This window comes from Chelonoidis abingdonii, chromosome 2, assembly GCF_003597395.2.
Source record: "Chelonoidis abingdonii isolate Lonesome George chromosome 2, CheloAbing_2.0, whole genome shotgun sequence".
Taxonomy (NCBI): domain Eukaryota; kingdom Metazoa; phylum Chordata; order Testudines; family Testudinidae; genus Chelonoidis; species Chelonoidis abingdonii.
Genome location: NC_133770.1, coordinates 82,429,345 through 82,447,520, shown reverse-complemented (window position 1 = coordinate 82,447,520; position 18,176 = coordinate 82,429,345). Strand labels below are relative to the sequence as shown.

Genomic DNA, 18,176 nt, shown 5'->3' with positions numbered 1-18,176 from the left:
TATATCCTTTATCAGTTTGCTAAACTTGCTGCTGCTGCTTGTACCTTATGAGTTAATCTCTCTTGGTTCAAGTCTCACTACCTTCCTAGGTAGCTCTTCACCCCCACTCCCACCTCTTTTTCCCTGCCTCTCCTCACTTTGACTCTTTCTCTGTGTTAAAAGTTATAGTTTTTACAGAAACCTCAAAAAGCTAAAGCAATTGAAAACAGAACGAAACAAAAAATACAAAGAAAACAAGGTAAAAACTTTACTTTAAATGAATCCAGTAAATTAATTATTTTAACCCTTCAGGAATGCAACAGCTGGAATTATTCCTAACTTTCTTGAAGATATGATTGCCAAGCAACTGAAATGGACACTGCTTCTAATCCGAACCACTCACTAATATTTGAAACATGGGCTTTTCTTATTTCCATATAGCAGAGTTTTAAAATAAAGTTAAATATAAAGTAATGCAAAATTCATTGGTACCAAATGAATACAATATATTTGGCAAATATTAATATATTTTTATCAGTTTTTGTTAAAAAATTTAAATGAGGCAATAACTTGTTTATTCAAATGTTTAGCCATTTTTATTTTTGTTTGCCTTATTTTATATAGTTATGAATAGAATTATGGCACTATTTGTAAGTTTGTCCTGTATGTCATGTGTGTTGTTGTGTGTATCATGTGACTTTTCTTATTATTTTTAATTTGTTGCAACAAAAGGCAATTTTATACATTTAAAAATATATACATATGTGTTACTATACTATTTTAAGATCATGGTTGGAGTATAATCATAGTATTATTAACACCAATTTTTTGTGAAAAGTTCAAACAGGTTTCAGTTACAAATATATGTACATATATTTCTGCCTCAACAAATAATGCAATTGCAAACAAAAATTAATTATTTTATTAATCACATTTTTGTTTTTAAAGTTTTTTATATTTGTTATTCAAAGAAAAAATGAAGGGGAAACCAACATTAAGGTAAAGACAATATTAACAAAATGTCAATTTCTTGTTTTGGGTTTTCATAAAATTGTTTGCACTTTTAAATATAGTTATAAGAATGTGATAGCAAAAATGTTTAAAAATAACAATTTATGCATAAAGCTAACCAAACAATTTCAACAGGTTTCCGCATTTTCAACAGGTTTCCACCTTTGGCTCCCAAATGCAACAAAGCATCATGAAAGTTTAATACCCTCAAAGTATTTGCACAGACCTGTATTTAAAATTTATTTTGGTTTAATTTTATAGCTGGTTTAATTTTATACACTTTTCTTTTATGTTAATGGGAAGCAGAGGTTGTTAAAGTTTGTGCTTCTAAAGAGTTAACAAGAGTGAAATTGGTATCACAAGCAAATTAATTCTAAAAAGCTTGGTGAAAATTATGTTATTGACTCTTTTACTAACACAGAATATTCAGCAGGGGGAAAAAAGCAATACACCTTCTCGCAGAAGATTGTGAGCATTTATTTTAGCAGTTAAGCATTACATTTAATATAAAATATTAGTAATGCAGCTCAAATGAAAATGAATGTCTACACAACAATTGCAAAAGTATAGCTTGTGTTATAAAAGATTCCGTCCCTATTACATAGTTTGTTTACAATGCAATAGGGAGAAAATTAAACTTAAATACAAAGTTTGGGTTACAGAGACAAAAAACTTTGTTAACTAACAAAAGTTGTTGCATCCCATAGACCAAAGACACCAGAAAATATTAGTATACAGTGAAGAAACCCCCAAGCATCAAGAAAAGAAAAATGAAGGACTTTATAAATAAGAGACTGGTCAAAAACACCTCTATCTATCATATATGAACAATTAAGCTAACAATCAGCTAAAAACCACTTGCTGGACCAGGATAAACTGTCATTTAATTTCAAGTTAAGTTACTGTGTAAAAACAATTATATTGTTGTTGTACTGTTGTATTATTGCTGTACAACATTTACCTTGTGCATAACCTTGCTAAACTGTTTAACCAACACACAGGTAAAAATCAACAAATGGAGGGCAGCAAACAACATGAAGGCAAGGAGAAACGGATTGTTTAAAAAAAAATCGTTACACAGTGACTAGAAATTAGGTATATAAAATTCCCTGTTAGTACTGGTCAATTTGGGATCAGTAGCACTGCACCCTAACTGAGGCACATGTTATTCAAAACAATTTTCTTCAGTGTCTGGGTACCAATACTAAACCCTTACACAGCAATATTTGAGAAATTGGTTACTGTCCATTCAGTAGGTTTTCTGAAGAACAACATCCATAAAAATAACTGGATCTGCGTCAACTACTGGTGTATCACAGGGCAACGCAATCCATGGAACAGAGAAGCTAACCATTCCTGTTTCCTGTGCAGCAAAGCTTACCAGAGGATGACAACCAGCAGTAAGGGTAACCCATAACATGAATGCACAGTACTGGGTAGAAACTAATTACAAGACATTTATATATAGAGGCCTTGTTTGTAGTGTCATTACTCCAAATTTCTGTTTTACTTCTCATATACATAATGCTGTGGAACACACTCTAACAATGTCTGTCCCAGTATTTCAAAACACTCAGCCTACTATAGGGTGACCAGATGTCCTGATTTTACAGGGACAATCCTGATTTTTGGGTCTTTTTCTTAAATAGGCTCCTATTACCCCCCACCCCGTCCCGATTTTTCACATTTGCTGTCTGGTCACCCTAGCCTACTACTATTGACGATACAGGTGATAATTGCAATTACCCTAATAGGAGTGTGTTTCTCTCTGTGTCACCAACGTAAAAGGGCCAGAGTATAACACCAGACTGGAAAAATATGGTTATGCTTGGATATAAGGTGGTGTCATATGTACACAAACATTCTATACATATATACCCATATACGCTACAAATATATATGTCATATCCATATTATGCATATATATTAATTATTCGGAAGTGCCTCTAAGGCTTAATCATAATACTACTTTCCTCAGTCATGGTCCCGGGCCTAACATTCCCATGCCCACATAAGGGACTAAAAAATAATTGGATAATAAACCTGTCCATCAGTTGTACAAGGGAATGTGCAGACTAAAGACAGGTGGGGCATGAATGTATGGATGGTAAAATAAGGTAACCACATAACAGTGTTTAGCCCACTGGGTTATCTTTAGTCCATGCATTATGCTTTTCCTGGATGATGGCTAAACATCCTCCCCATAAAAAGACAAAAAGTGGGGGAATGTAGTAAGATGAGGCCCTGAAACATAAACCCTTGTATCAGAGACCTGAGGCCTGAACTAAAGTAACGGTCAAGACTTTGCTAAGGTAAAGCAAAAGGTTAAGCTGTGAGCCAGAGGCAGGCCCTGCTCACAGAAGTTGGCAAGAAGAAGGCTGCTAATTGCACATATACACATCTAAAAGGTATCAAGTACCAGTAGGATGAACATGTGCCAAGAGGGCACCAGAATATTCTAGTACGGAAACATTCCACAGAGATAATGAGGAACAGGCTGACCCATCCTAAAGACAGGATCAAAAGGATAATATGATGGATAGAGGTGTTTGTTCGAACCAGTGTGCACAAGGAGAGAGGCAGCACCCCAACACACAGAGGGGTTGTACCTCAATGCATCAGGAGTGATGTGTAACTTGTTTTACCTGGGTATAAGAATGCATCCCTGAGTCGATGTATTTGTCTGGCCTAGGGGGCAGTGGAGGTCCCGCCACTGACTGAGCCAGTCCATTGTCAGGGCGCACATATTCGTAGTATGTCCTGTAGATCTGCAGGAAACTATTACTGTGCTTCATTTGACAATAAACCTGGCTGGATACCTTTGTACTTTATCAGAGTCTGTGGTCATTGGGGGTTTTCTTGGGGTCTGCTGTGTCAGCTATCTGCGCAGAACCAGGACAGCACACAAAGGGAACACACACATACACAGCCAACTGTTATCAACAATGAACAGAGCAGAGCACCACATAGGTGATGTCTGATGACACTAAGCATGACACTATAAAAGCTCAAAAACTTCTTTTACTAGAAATTCTTGCGCTTCTCATGACTGATGGTGAATGTGTATGACTGATGGTGAAGCATTTCTCATTGCTTCTGTAACAGAAGTAAATTGGATTGTGTGCTACTTACGTTTTAGGAGGTTTAGGAAGACACGACTAAACTTCTGAGCATACTTCATTTCAAGTTTCAGAACCCTGCCCAGCTGCACTAGATGCTGTTCTGTTGGGAAGCTCGAAAGCTCTGTCAGCTCGCTGCTGGTAACATCGTTTCCAAGTGCTAGGGTGAACATGATGAATCCTTGGCACTTGGCTTGCAGTGAGACCTCTCTGAGTTTCTGTCTGTCCCATGAACTCGTCTTACTTCCAAGTATTGTAAATATGACCCTGTGTTGTCTTGGATTGGGGGCTTTGAAAAATATGTTGTCAATTGTCCATTGCAGAGCATGACCAATGGCAGAAGGCCCTTCCAGCTGGTGAACAGACTCTTGGATATGTCTCTTCATCAAATTTTTTCCACTGTACGTGATCAGATCAAACTCTTTGTTCACTGGGCTTGTGTTTCTGTTGGAGATAAAGCTTCGAGGAGCCTGCTGAACCAGTGCCACCCTCGTCCCTTCATCCGATTCCCTCGGCTGTGAGGTGATAACAAAGTGATCGAGCATGGTACTCACAAAGTCTTTGGCTCTCTCAAACTCATCACTGTCAATGCTGTCAGAGCTGTCCATGACATAAGTGATGTCCATGTTCACCAGGACTGGTGGGGGAACTGTCACTTCACAGTTTGTATCTGGTTTGCATTTATCTAGGCAGGAAACATTGAACTGTAAGCTATTTTACAGTGTAACAAGAGCAATCACTTTAAAACTGAAGTGAGACTATTTTTTTTCATTTAAAAAGTTTGTCCTAAAAATTATTTTTGAAAGCTCTTATAAGTTGGTCTGATAAACTACACTGACTGACTCCTTCTAAATTATGTTCTCAAATCTCCTGAGACATAACACAGCAGTGGTAACAGAAAATGGCCAACATGTGTTGAAGAGTTCATCTGTTTTTTTCTTTCTTTGAAACAAACAAAATAAACGATACTGGAACAAACTCAATTTTTTATCTGACTGTTGGCTGTCATTCCTAAATATATCTGTCCATCAACTCCCTCTTCCTTCTCCCTGTTGGAAATGTGGAAGTTACAGTAAATAAGCCTCCTTTCCCAGAAGCATAACTCTATTTTGAGTAACTTCCACTAGAAGGAAAATGCCAAATTTCATCATTTCTTTCACCATGCAGAGGACAACTAAAGAGCATTTTTCTTCTTATCTCTAATTCTTACTATCTATCTTGGCTAGAAAATTATTGCACTAATATCCAGAGGATTTGTTGCTGTGAACATCAGCACATGGATACAACAACAGGCACAACTAGCACTGATTTTTGTTCAGTGAAATGAGCAGCCTTACCATAGCAGAGTGTGCAATAGGTGATGCTTTCCAAGCGCTCATCCTGCTGCCTTTCCCAAATAAGGAGTTGAAATCTTCTAGTGTCATCCATCTGTTTTAAAGCAAACATGTAAGTAGCTTAACCAAGAAGAACTGCACTCAAAAGATAGACCGCTTTTCTGCACTAAGGGTTTTTCTCTGCTGAAACAAACTCCATCCATAACTCAGCAGGTTAATGGTTATAACACTTGAACAGGCCCAAGCGAGAAATTGCATAACTTTTTGGGTGCTGTGTCAGTTGCCCATAAGCCCCAGTTGCTGTCCATAATTAGGACAATTAACATCTGGAGGAGACAAAACAATCAGAATGGAAGGAAAAGTTAGCAAAAAAATGACAAAAATCAACCCCCACTCTGATAAAGTACATCTGAAATAAAACTTTATATAAATACTGCATCCAAATAGGAAGGTCTTGTAGGTAAATTGTTGTACTAAGAATCGAGATCAGCTTTCAGTTCTGGCTCTGCCACAGTCATTCTATGTGGCTTTAGGCAAGTTGCTAAACTTCTCTGTCTAAGGGTATGGCTACACTTACATTTGTACAGTGCTGGGAGTTACAGCTGTCTTCGTATAGCTGTGTAGGGAAAGCGCTGCAGTGTGGCCACACTGACCGCTACCAGCGCTGCAATGTGGCCACATTTGCAGCATTTGCAGTGCTGTTGGGAGTGGTGCATTGTGGGCAGTTATCCCAGCATTCAAGTGGCTGCAACATGCTTTTCAAAAGAGGGGGGTGGGGTGGAGTGTGACAGGGAGCATGGGTGAGACAGAGAGAGTGGTTTTTGGAGCTGACACTGTTCTCAGCTCCCTGCCTTGCAAGTTCTAAGGACTGGAAGATACACAGCATCTACCGTCAATCGTTTTAAAAGTTTTGACCCTTCCCCCACCCCTCTCTTATTCACTAAATGCAAATTATGCACTCCTAAATAGCCTTCAGACCACATAAGCAGCTGCTCAACACGGACTCCCCCCTCCCCTCTCTCCTCAAGCAAACAGCTGTGAACATTCCAAAGCAATTCCCCTGCCCCCGCTCACTCCTCGCTGGAGCAAAGAGCAGCTGTGTTTGTTTTTTAGACAAGTAGGTCCGGGGAGCTCGTAGTTCAGCCATTCTTCTGGTTTGTTCTGGGATACCTCTTAATACCTGGGAGGCCAATAAAAGTGCTTTTGGTGGCCACACTTGATGAGCAGCACTGCATCACCAGCGCTGCAATCGCTACACCCCAAGCAGACCAGGTGTACAGCCAGCGCTGCAGCCAGGGAGTTGCAGCGCTGGCTGTGCTTTGCAAGTGTGGACACAGAGTGAGTTGCAGCGTTGTAACCCCATCACCAGCGCTGCAACTCTCCAATGTAGCCAAGCCCTAAGTTCCTGTCTGCAAAATGGAGATAATAGTGCTTCCTTTCTCCAGCATTTTGTCTGCCTTGTCTAGATCTTTAGAGCAAGTATTGACTTCTCACTCTGCATTTGCACAGCAGTAGGCAAAACGGGCTTCAGATCCTGGTTGGGACTGTTAGGTGCTACTGCAAACAAATAACATAGTTAAACACCACAGAATCTGATACCATGCTAACATGTAGAGAACTAGAAGAATTCTTCCACTGTCTCCCCCTCAAAGAATTCTTTCACAACAGTGACACCACTCACAATTGCCATGTCCTCACCAATAATTTAAGCAAAAAGAATCTTCTGACTGGATAGCTCAGAGTGCAGAAACCCCCACTCTTGATCATTACAGTGATTGCTTCAGGAAAAAAATTGACTACACAATCTTTGACAAACATCACATCCACCATAATCTCTCCACTTACAAAAAGAACAGCCCAAAATCTAAGCACTGGATACTGACAAAACTGTCAAACAAAGAGTGCGCCACTGTAGTCAGCTGACCTCATGCTTGAGGATAACTGTCCTACACCACCTACTATAAAGAACTCAGAAGACCCCACACCACAGTTTACTCAGAAATTTAAGGATACGATCAAATCCTTCCTCACACAACTCCAAGAGAAACTACACAATCTCACACACCCACCCACCCAAGCAGCCTTCTATATGTTTTCAAGATACACAAACAAGGGAACCCAGGAAGACCCATCATATCTGTCCACAGCACCTTTAGTGAAGGAATATCAGAACTCAGAAAACCCATCCTCAAATCACTCATCACACAAAGGGCCAGCTTTGTCCAGGACACAACTGACTTCCTCCCCAAAGTCTGCAATATTAACAGCCACCCACAGAACACCAGCCTCACCACTATAGATGTCACTTCCCTATACACCAACATCCCTCACAACGATGGCATAGCTGCCTACCACAAATATTTACAAGACAATGGACAATTCTCAGATATCTACCCCAAACACATTATCAAACTCTTCCATTTCATCCTCATTCATAACAATTTTGCATTCAAAAACAAACATTTTGTTCAAACCATGGGAACAGCCATGGATACTAGGATGGCTCCCCAATAGGCCAATCTCTTCATGGGCCATCTTTGAAGAAGAATTGCTGGAGCAATGCACCATGAAACCAATAATACATCAATCATATTTTTCATCCTCTGGACAGACAGCTTAAACTCCCTAATAGCTTTTCACCAAAACTTCAACAACCACTACCCATCCATTAAACTCTCTCTGGAACACTTTCACGCTAGCATCAACTTCCTGGACACCACAATCAGTTTCAATAATAGAACCCAACAGACAACCATGTAGAAGAAACCCCCGGATCACCACACCAAGAAATCTGTTATCTACAGTCAGGCACTCAGATACCACAGAATATGCTCCAAGGAGAAAGTTCAGGATATATAGTTTAATACACTTAAAATTGCCTTTGCCAAACAAGGACACTGCACCAGAGAAGTAGATTGCATCATGGAACCTGTCACCCAAATGCCCCCAAAAGAACCTGCTTCAATACAGAAATAAAACCCGCTCTGATTGCACTCCTATAGCTGTCACCTACCACCCCACACTGGAACTCGTACAGGATATCAAACTACCACCCATCCTTAAAACAATCTTTCCTGAACCTCCCAATCCTGACCTTCAAACAACGTCCCCCCCAACATCACAAGCTTATCATCAGGAGCAAGCTTTCCACAGACCAGGACACACCAATTCAAAGTGGCACCAGACCCTGCCAGAACAACAGATGCCAAACCTGCAGACATATCTCCACTGCTACAATGAGCAACACCCCCCACAACACACTCTTCAAGATCCATGGATCCTACGCATGCCTATCACAACATGTGGTGTGCCTCATCCAGTGCACTAAATGCCCCAATAACATATGTGGGTGAAACAGATCCTCGCTATGTTCTCAAATGAACTCACACAGGAAAATGATAGATAAAAACAACCTGTTACCTATGGGTGAACACTTTACAGAAAGCGATCATTCTATATCTGACCTATCTGTCCTCATCCTCAAAGAAACCTGCACAGCACTTTCAAAAGATGAGCCTGAGTGCTTAAATTCATAACTTTGCTAGACACTAAAAATATGGACATAAGAATGGCCATACTGGGTCAGACCAATGTCTATCAAGTCCAGTATCCTGTCTTCCAATGCTGGCCAATGTCAGGTGCTTCCAAGGGACAGGCAATCATTGAGTGATCCATCCTTTCTTGTCCACTCCTAGCTTCTGGGAATCTGAGGCTAGGGATACTCAGAACATATGGGTGCACCCCTGATCATCTTGCATCTTGCCCAATGTCCACTGATGGACCTAACCTCCATTAGTTCTGTTTTTAACCCTGTTACAGTTTTGGCCTTCCCAACCTCCCTTGACAATGAGTTCCATTGTATTGTGTGAAGAAGTACTTCCTTGTGTGTGTTTTTAAACTTGCCGCATATTAATTTTATTGGGTGGCCCCTGGTTCTTGTGTTTATCAGAAGAGTAAATAACACTTTCCATATTCACTTTCTCCACACCAGTCATGATTTTATGTACTTCTATGATATCTCTCTGCATTGTCTCTTTTCCAAGCTAGAAAGTCCCAGTCTTTTTAATGTCTCCTCATATAGAAGCTGTTCCATGCCCCTAATCATTCCCCCGCCTCCCTCGGTAGCTGTTCCAGTTCTAATAGACCTTTTTTGTGATGGGGCAATTTTGTTCTCCAGTCACCCAGTTCTGTGAGATCCCATTGTAACTCCTTGCAGTCAGCTTTGGAGGAGGCAACATGGGCCAGGGAGCTGAGGGTTGTGGGGAGATGGAGGGAATACAAGAGCAGTCCCCCTGACATTGTGACAATAATGTTTTATTTCATTTTTTCTAGAGACCCTACTCTAGCACAGTACTTAAACATGCTTAAGTTCAAGCACTTGAGCAGTTGCACTGATTTCAATGGGACTACTCGGATGCTTATAAGTGAGCATATGTTTAAGAGTTTGCTGGACTGGGGCCTCAGTGACAGAATATATGTAATCAGAACTGGAAAGTCACACTATTAAACTTTAATGTTAACAGCAAAAGTGGGCCAGTTGTGAAGCTTTCATCCAAATTCAAGTTTCTAAACTTCAAATCCAAACCCAAGCCACATCACATGAGTGTTGGGATTCGGAATTCTGAACTGGCTATTCATAAAAATAAACTTGAGCAATGAAGGTGAAATCTGGACCTAGATCTGATCTTCCTCATGTTTCTGAGTTGTTTGGATTCTGTGTCCTAGTTTTGGGTCCATCTCTAGTTAAAAGTGAACTGTAAAGAGAAAAGGGAATGGCAGGCAAGCTGAGAAATGTGACTTGATCACCCCTGCTAACTGGGCTGGGCACAGGAGATTGAGCACAGAAATCCATTTTAATTTACTTTCCAAAAATTCTTTCAAATCACTATCCTCCTGCCATGAAATCTGTTTTTACAGGTTTGCTAATGATGCCCCATATTCATCATTCTGTGATACTACAGATACCAGAAGAGCCAGATGTCAGATGAGACCTTATAGCTACCAGGAGGGTTAGCATGAGATTTCTGGTACTTGTGATGCCCAAGAGAGCCAGTGTCTCCTTGTAAACCCAGAAGAGAAAGCAGATTTAAATGGTGAGGGGAAATAATTGTATATGGTTACATTAGATCTGATTCCTGACATAATTATTGGGTGCTGATATTATCACAAGAGCTTTAAAAGATCATATCAAAGGCTTGGTTTACAAATATCTCTGTTCTTCATATCAGTGGTTGATAAATTTATGGAGGGGATGGTATGATGCGATAGCCTAATTTTAGCAATTAATTGATCTTTGATTATTAGCAGGTAAATATGCCCAAATGGTCTGTGATGGGATGTTAGATGGGGTGGGATCTGAATTACTATGGAGAATTCTTTCCTGGGTGCTGGCTGGTGAGTCTTGCCCACATGCTCAGGGTTTAACTGATCACCATATTTGGGGTCGGGAAGGAATTTTCTTCCAGGGAAGATTGGCAGAGGCCCTGGAGGTTTTGTCCCTTCCTCTGCAGCGTGGGGCACGGGTCAGTTGCTGGAGGATTCTCTGCACCTTGAGGTCTTCAAACTACGATTTGAGGACTTCAATAACGCAGACATAGGTTAGGAGTTTGTTACAAGAGTGGATAGGTGAGATTCTGTGGCCTGCAATGTGCAGGAGGTCAGACTAGATGATCATAAAGGTCCCTTCTGACCTTAAAGTCTATGAGTGGTTCTCAACGTTTCCAGACTACTTTACCCCTTTCAGAAGTCTAATTTCAGCCCCAAGTGGCGGGGCTCAGGCTTTTTCTTCAGCATGTATATCTTAGCTTCACAGAGGCCCTGCTAGCCACCCCCTAATATGGCCCTGCACTTGCAACTCCCTCACTCAAACCCATGCCATAACCCCCTGGGGGTTACCACCACCCAGATTGAGAAATACTGATCTAGTATATAGAGCAGTATAAACACCTCAATGTCTGTATGAAATTATAGTTTGTATTGACTTTGTTAGTGCTTTTTACATAGCCTGTTGTAAAACTAGGCAAATATCTAGATGGTCTATCCCATGGAAGACCTCTACATACATCTAGAGGTATGTGTATCCCTGGTTGAGAACCACTGCTTCCAACTGATAAAATACGTTGTAGTATGATGAGGCCCTGAGACATAAACCCTTAGTTATCAGAGGCCCGGTATGAGGCCTGAACTGAAGTAATGGTCAAGACATTACTAACATAAAGCAAAGTTAAGCTGTGAGCCAGAGGCAGGCCCTGCTCACAGAAGTTAGCAAGAGGAAGGCTGCTAAAAGCACATATACACATATAAGCAATAATAAGATGAACGTATGCCAGGATAGCACCAGAACAGCCTGGTATGAACACATGCCACACAGATAACAAGGAACAGGCAGACCCAGCCTAAAGACAGTATAAAAGGATAACATGATAGATAGACAATATGATGGATAGGCAATATGAAGGGACAATAAGATGGATAGATAGCATAATGGATGGACTTATTTGGTTGAACCAACCTGAACCAGGAGAAAGGCAACACCCTAATGCATAGAAGGGCTGTACCTCAGTGCATTCAATGATGCGTAACCTGTTTGTACCTGGGTATAAGAATGCATCCCTGAGTGGACGTTTTTGCCTGGCCTAGAGGGCAGTGGCAAATCCCGCGATTGACTGAGCCAGTCCACTGTCAGGGAGCATATATGTACTAGTAGAACTGTAGATATCTGATCCAGGGAGCTAGAAACTGTGTTTTGTTTGACAGTAAACCTGGCCAGGTGCCTTCGTACCTTATTACAGTCTGTGGTCATTGGGGGTTCCCCCTGGGTCTGCTGTGTCGGCGATCTGTGCAGAGTCGGGACAGCACAAAGAGGAAACACATGCACACAGACGACTGTTATCAACACTGAACAGGGCAGAGCACCACACCGGTGACGTCTGATGACTTTGGTGACCCCAACCACTGATCTGGTGAGTAGGCGAGCTGTCCGCTGTGGGAACTGCAATCTAACATGACAGAAAACTACAAGCTAGGGAACCTCCGTAACCCCTTCCTGAAAATTCCCACAGAGTTTGAAAAATATAATGGGGAAGACACATGTAATGTAATTTGTAAGGCTAGGGCAGAGACTAGCCATACAATGTAAAATATTGCCAACTATAACCATGTCTGTTAAATGGTTAAAGTAGCACACTATAGAATTGGCAGAGCAAGTAACAGTAACAAAGAAAGAGTTAAAAGAATCAAAAGAAGCTACAGGGCCTTGGAATGCTCCCATCCCCCTCCCCTTTGCAGAGAGGAAAGCAGTCCAGAGACAACAGGCACAGAAACAGAATAAAACATTGGAAACAGCTGCAAGGAACCTACAAAAAATACGTGTGCCGTCCCCTGTTATAAATATTGGTAGTAAACAGCAGGCTTCAGGTAACTACCCTGTGCCTGAAGAATGGGGACAGAAGTGGGAAAAGGTGGCCCTAGTAAAATTAAAAGATGAAACGGGGTCCACTGCAGTGCAACCGCCACCTTATGATAAAAACCGGATTTGGTACAACCTAAACCGGGACATAGACTGGTGCCTGTCAGAACGGGACAAGTAAATGCACAGATGGAAGAAGTAGCACACAATACTTTCACTGAATTGGTAAATCGAATGAAGGGAAATATGGAACAGTTCACAGAGCACATTACAAGACAGGAGCTGCCACTCGATCGCAGGGGAGTGAATAAAAAGGAATTTCAAAGTAAAAAACTGAAATTAAGCAGGTCAACACTGAGAATTGATGTATTAACATATGGAGTTGCCCAAAAACAGTTAACTGCAGCAAAAAAAAAGGGCACTCTTGCCATCCATTTGGCATGCAGACAAAAGCAACAGGCACTGAGAGAACAAATTAAAGTCTTACAAGAGCAGGTAACTACCCCCCACTCTCCTCTCAAAGCCCGGATAAAAACCGGGGGTGCAGTTCCCAGTTGTGCATGTTCACAACTGCTTTGACCCACGGAACCACACTCTGCTCTCATAGCTAAAAATATAACCTTCTTTCTCAAATATTTTTCCATACTGGTTAAGTTTTTTTCTTTACATGCTTTCTCAGGTTCATTAAACTCACTGCTGCTGCCCAGACTTTCAAATACCTTGAATAGAGTTAATCTGTTTTAGCTCAGATCTTGCTACCTTCCTAATTGCTCTTCCCCTCCTCCTCCGCCTTTTCCCCTGCCTCTCCTCACTTCGGCTCTCTCTCTTTGTTTAAAAGTTAAACGTTATAGTTTTTATAGAAACCTCCAAAAGCTAAAGCAATTGAAAACAGAACAAAACAAGAAATACAAAAAAAAAAAAGGTAAAAACTTTATTTTAAATAAATCCAATAAATTAATTATTTTAATCTTCAGGAATACAATAGCTGGAATTATTCCTAACTTCCTTGAAGATATGGTTGCCAAGCAACAGAAATGCACTCTCTGCTTCTAATCCTAACCACTAACTAATATTTGAAACATGGGCTTTTCTTATTTCCATATAGCAGAGTTTTAAAATAATGTTAAATATAAAATAATGCAAAATTCCTTGGTACCAAATCAATACAACAAATTTAGCAAATGTTAATATATTTTTATCAATTTTTGTTAAAAGTTTTAAATAAGGTAATAACTTGTTTATTCAAATGTTTAACCCTTTTAATTTTTTGTTTTTGTTTGCCTTGTTTTGTGCAGTTATGAATAGAATTCTGGTGCTATTTGTTTATAATTGTGAGTTTGTCCTGTATGTCATGTGTGTTGTATACGTCACATGACTATTTTTTTAAAAAAATTTTTTTGTTGCAACAAAAGTCAATGTTGTACCTTTTAAAAATATATGTATATGTGGTACCACACTATTTTAATATTATGGTTGGGGTATAACCATCATATAATTATTACCATTTTTTTCCCCAAAGTTCAACAAGGTCTCAGTTATAAATATATGTATATATATTTCTGCCTCAACAAATAATGAAATTGCAAACAAAAATAACTCTTATTAATCACAGGCTTTTAAAAGGTTTTTATTAATTAATTATTATTATTATTGTTATTCAAAGAAAAAATGTAAGGGAAAACCTCAACATTAAGGTAAAGATAATATTAACAAAATGTCAATTTCTTGTTGGGTTTTTATAAACTTGTTTGGGTTTTTTTTAAAAAACTTGTTTGGACTTTTAAATATAGTTATAAGAATGTGATAGCAAAAATATTTAAAAATAGAAATTTATGCATAAAGCTAACCAAACAGTTTCAACAGGTTTCCATGTTTTCAACAGGTTTCCATGTTTGGCTCCTAAACCTAACAAAGCATCATGAAAGTTTAATGCCCTCAAAGTATTTGCATGGACCTGTATTTAAAATTTATTTTGGTTTAATTTTATAGTTGGTTTAATTTTATACACTTTTCTTTTGTTATGTTATGTTAATGGGAAGCAGTGGTTGTTAAAGTTTGTGCTTCTAAACAGTGAAGAGTGAAGTTGGTATCACAAGCAAAGTAACTAAAAAGCTTGTTAAAATTATGTTACTAACTCTATTGCTGAAACTAAGGGTATGGCTACACTTAGAGCTGCACAGCGCTGCCACGGGAATGCTTCCGTGGCAGAGCTTTGAAGTGTGAGTATGGTCGCAGCACCAGCGCTGGGGAGAGAGCTCTCCCAGCGCTGCACGTACTCCACCTCCCCGTGGGGATTAGCTTGCAGCGCTGGGGCTCCCAGCGCTGGGGCAGTGTTTACACTGGTGCTTTGCTGCACTGTAACTTGCTGCACTCGGGGGTGTTTTTTCACACCCCTGAGTGAGAAAGTAAGCACTGTAAAGCGCCAGGGTAGCCAAGCCCAAAGTGTTCAGCAAGGAAAAGCAATACACCTTCTCATGGAAGATTGTGAGCATCTAGTTTAGCCATTAAGCATTACATTTAGTATAAAACATTAGTAATGCACCTGAAGTGAAAATGAATGTCTATAGAACAATTGCAAAAGTATAGCTTGTGTATAAAAGACTTGGTCCATATTACATTGTAAACACTAAATTAATCTGTGTATTAAATTTGGGTTACTAAAAACAAGATAAATGTAAAAACAAACAAACAAAAACTTTATTAACTAACTTAAGAACAAAGACACCAGAAGATATCACATCACAAAGACACCAGAAGATAGCTGTATACAGTGAAGAAATCCCAAAGCATGAAGAAAAGAAAAATAAAGTGCTGCATAAATAAGAGACTGGTCAAAAACACCTCTACCTACCATATATGGACAATTAATTTAACATTCAGCTAAAAACCACTAGCTGAACGAGGATAAACTGTCAATTTAATTTCAACTTGGTTACTGTGTAAAAACAACTGCATTATTGCTGCACTACTGTATTATCATTGTACTGTTGCTGTATTGCAAATGTTGTACAGCAATAATACAATGTGCAGAACTTTGCTAAACTGTTTAACCAACACGTAGGAAAAAATCAACAAATGAATGGCAGCAAACAACATGAAGGCAAGGAAAAAAAGGGAATTGGTAAAGAAATTTACACAGTAACTACACTTGAGTAAACAAATTCCATGTTAGTACCCATCAGAATTTGGGTTACTGACACTGCATCCTAACTAAGACACGTTATTCAAAACAATCTTGATCAGTCTCTGGATACCAATGCTACATCCTGACACAGCAATGTTTGATAAATTGGTTACTATCCATTCAGTAAGTTATCTGGAAAACAACATCCATAAAAAGAGCTGGATCTACGTCAACTACTGGTGTATCATGGGCAATGCAATCTATGGAACAGAGAAGCTAGCTGTGGAAATAAAGCAAAAACTACAAGAATTTAAAGGGAATTTTAATGCATGACAGTTTTTGTTAGCAAGAGTCAGGCTAGCTGTAACCCTAATAACGCAAAATTTATAAAAGCAAAAATTATGTAAAATAAATTTTTAGAACTGTGTAAGAAGTTGTTGCGACCTGGTGTCAATAAAATAAAATGCAGACTAAAGTCTAAATAAAAATAAAAATAAAATCAAAATAACCTATGTATAAACAAAATGTAGGTGTTGCTTATTATTATATGTAACAAAAAGTATAAATGCTTGCTGTAATTGTTTACCTATAAAAAAAAACCTGCCTAAAAGGAAAAAACCCTGTGTCCTAGTGCACTCTCTCCCTCTATGCGATTGCTTAAAAAAACAAAGTATCTAACTTTGCTGCACCCAACCAAAACATAAGAACTGTTTTTCTCTGACATAGCCATTGCTGTTTCCTGCCCAGCAAAGCTTATCAGAGGGTGACAACCAGCAATAAGGGTAACCCATAACATGAATGCACTGTACTGGGTAGTAGCTAGTTACAAGATTATATATATATATAAAGGCTTCATTTGTAGTGTCACTACTCCACATTTCTGTTTTACTTCTCATATACATAATAGTGTGGAACACACTACAACAATGCCTATCCCAGTATTTCAAAACACTCAGCCTACTACTGATGATGATACAGGTGATATCTGCAATTACCCTAATAGGAGTGTGCTTCCATCTGTATCACCAAAATAAAAGGGCCGAAGTACATCATCAGACTGGAAAAACATGGCTATGCTTGGATATAAGGTGGTGTCATATGTACACATACATACTATACATATATACCCATATACGCTACAAATATATATGTCATATCTATATTATTCAGATATATTTTTGGGGAGTGCCTCTAAGGCTCAATCAGACTACCACATTCCTCAATCATGGTCCCGGGCCTAACATTTCCAGGCTACCATAAGGGATTAAAAAATCTGTCTATCAGTCGTAAGAGGGAATGTGTAGACTAAGGACAGATGGGGCATGAGTGTATGGATGGTAAAATAAAGTGACCACATAACAGTGTTTAGCCCATTGGGTTATCTTCAGTCCATGTATTATGCTTTTCTGGGACAATGGGTAAGCATCCTCCCCATAAAAAGACAAAAAAGGTGGAGGAATGTAGTAAGATGAAGGCCTGAGACATAAACACTTGTATCAGAGGCCCGGCATGAGGCCTGAACTGAAGTAATGGTCAAGGTGTTGCTAACATAAAGCAAAGTTAAGCAGTGAGCCAGAGGCAGGCCCTGCTCACAGAAGTTGGCAAGAGGAAGGCTGCTAAAAGCACGTGGTCTGCTGTGCCAGCAATCTCCAGAGCCGGGGCAGCACACAGACGGAACACACGCACGCAGCCGACTTTTATCAATGTTGAACAGAGCAAAGCACCACACCAGTGGCATCTGGGGACAACATACATCAGTGCAACTGAAAGCTTTTTCATGTGTAGCTCGCTTTTAGAACAGTCTCCGTATGCTATTACATAGTATTGTAAAACATGACATCAAAAGTAGCTCTAGAAATCAAAACTCCTTTGTCTCTTGAGTACTTGCCCTAAACGCTGCTGCATACCATCAGCACTTTTAAATTGTGCCCTTCTCTCCCCCCTCTATCAGCAGTTACCAGTTGCCTCTTGTTTGAACTTTCAAGAAATGTCAGGAATCCTCCAGGCAAGAAAATGAATTTGCAACCCGAGGAATAAACAACAAGACTGAAAAACAGACAATAAATTAAAGTAAATCTGAGGCTTCACAATAGTCTTAGTTTGTTTGGATTACAGTTCCATATGGTCTTGCCCTTTGGAAAGCATTTGTTAGAGCAAGAATAAAATATATAGACCTGAAATGTGTTGCTTTAGCTTGCTAG

The 18,176-nt window shown here is 39.6% G+C and overlaps 1 protein-coding gene across 1 annotated transcript in view; it reads right to left on the bottom strand.

Annotated features, from left to right (window-relative positions):
• LOC116821595 (collagen alpha-4(VI) chain-like) overlaps positions 1 to 18,176 on the bottom strand; it is a 106,036-nt gene that overhangs the window by 12,896 nt on the left and 74,964 nt on the right. Inside the window, exons 35-36 of the mRNA XM_032774933.2 lie at positions 5,447 to 5,537; positions 4,123 to 4,794 (exon numbers count right to left, since the gene is read on the bottom strand). Coding sequence (XP_032630824.1) covers positions 4,123 to 4,794; positions 5,447 to 5,537 — 763 coding nt within the window. The remainder of the gene's footprint in view (positions 1 to 4,122; positions 4,795 to 5,446; positions 5,538 to 18,176) is intronic.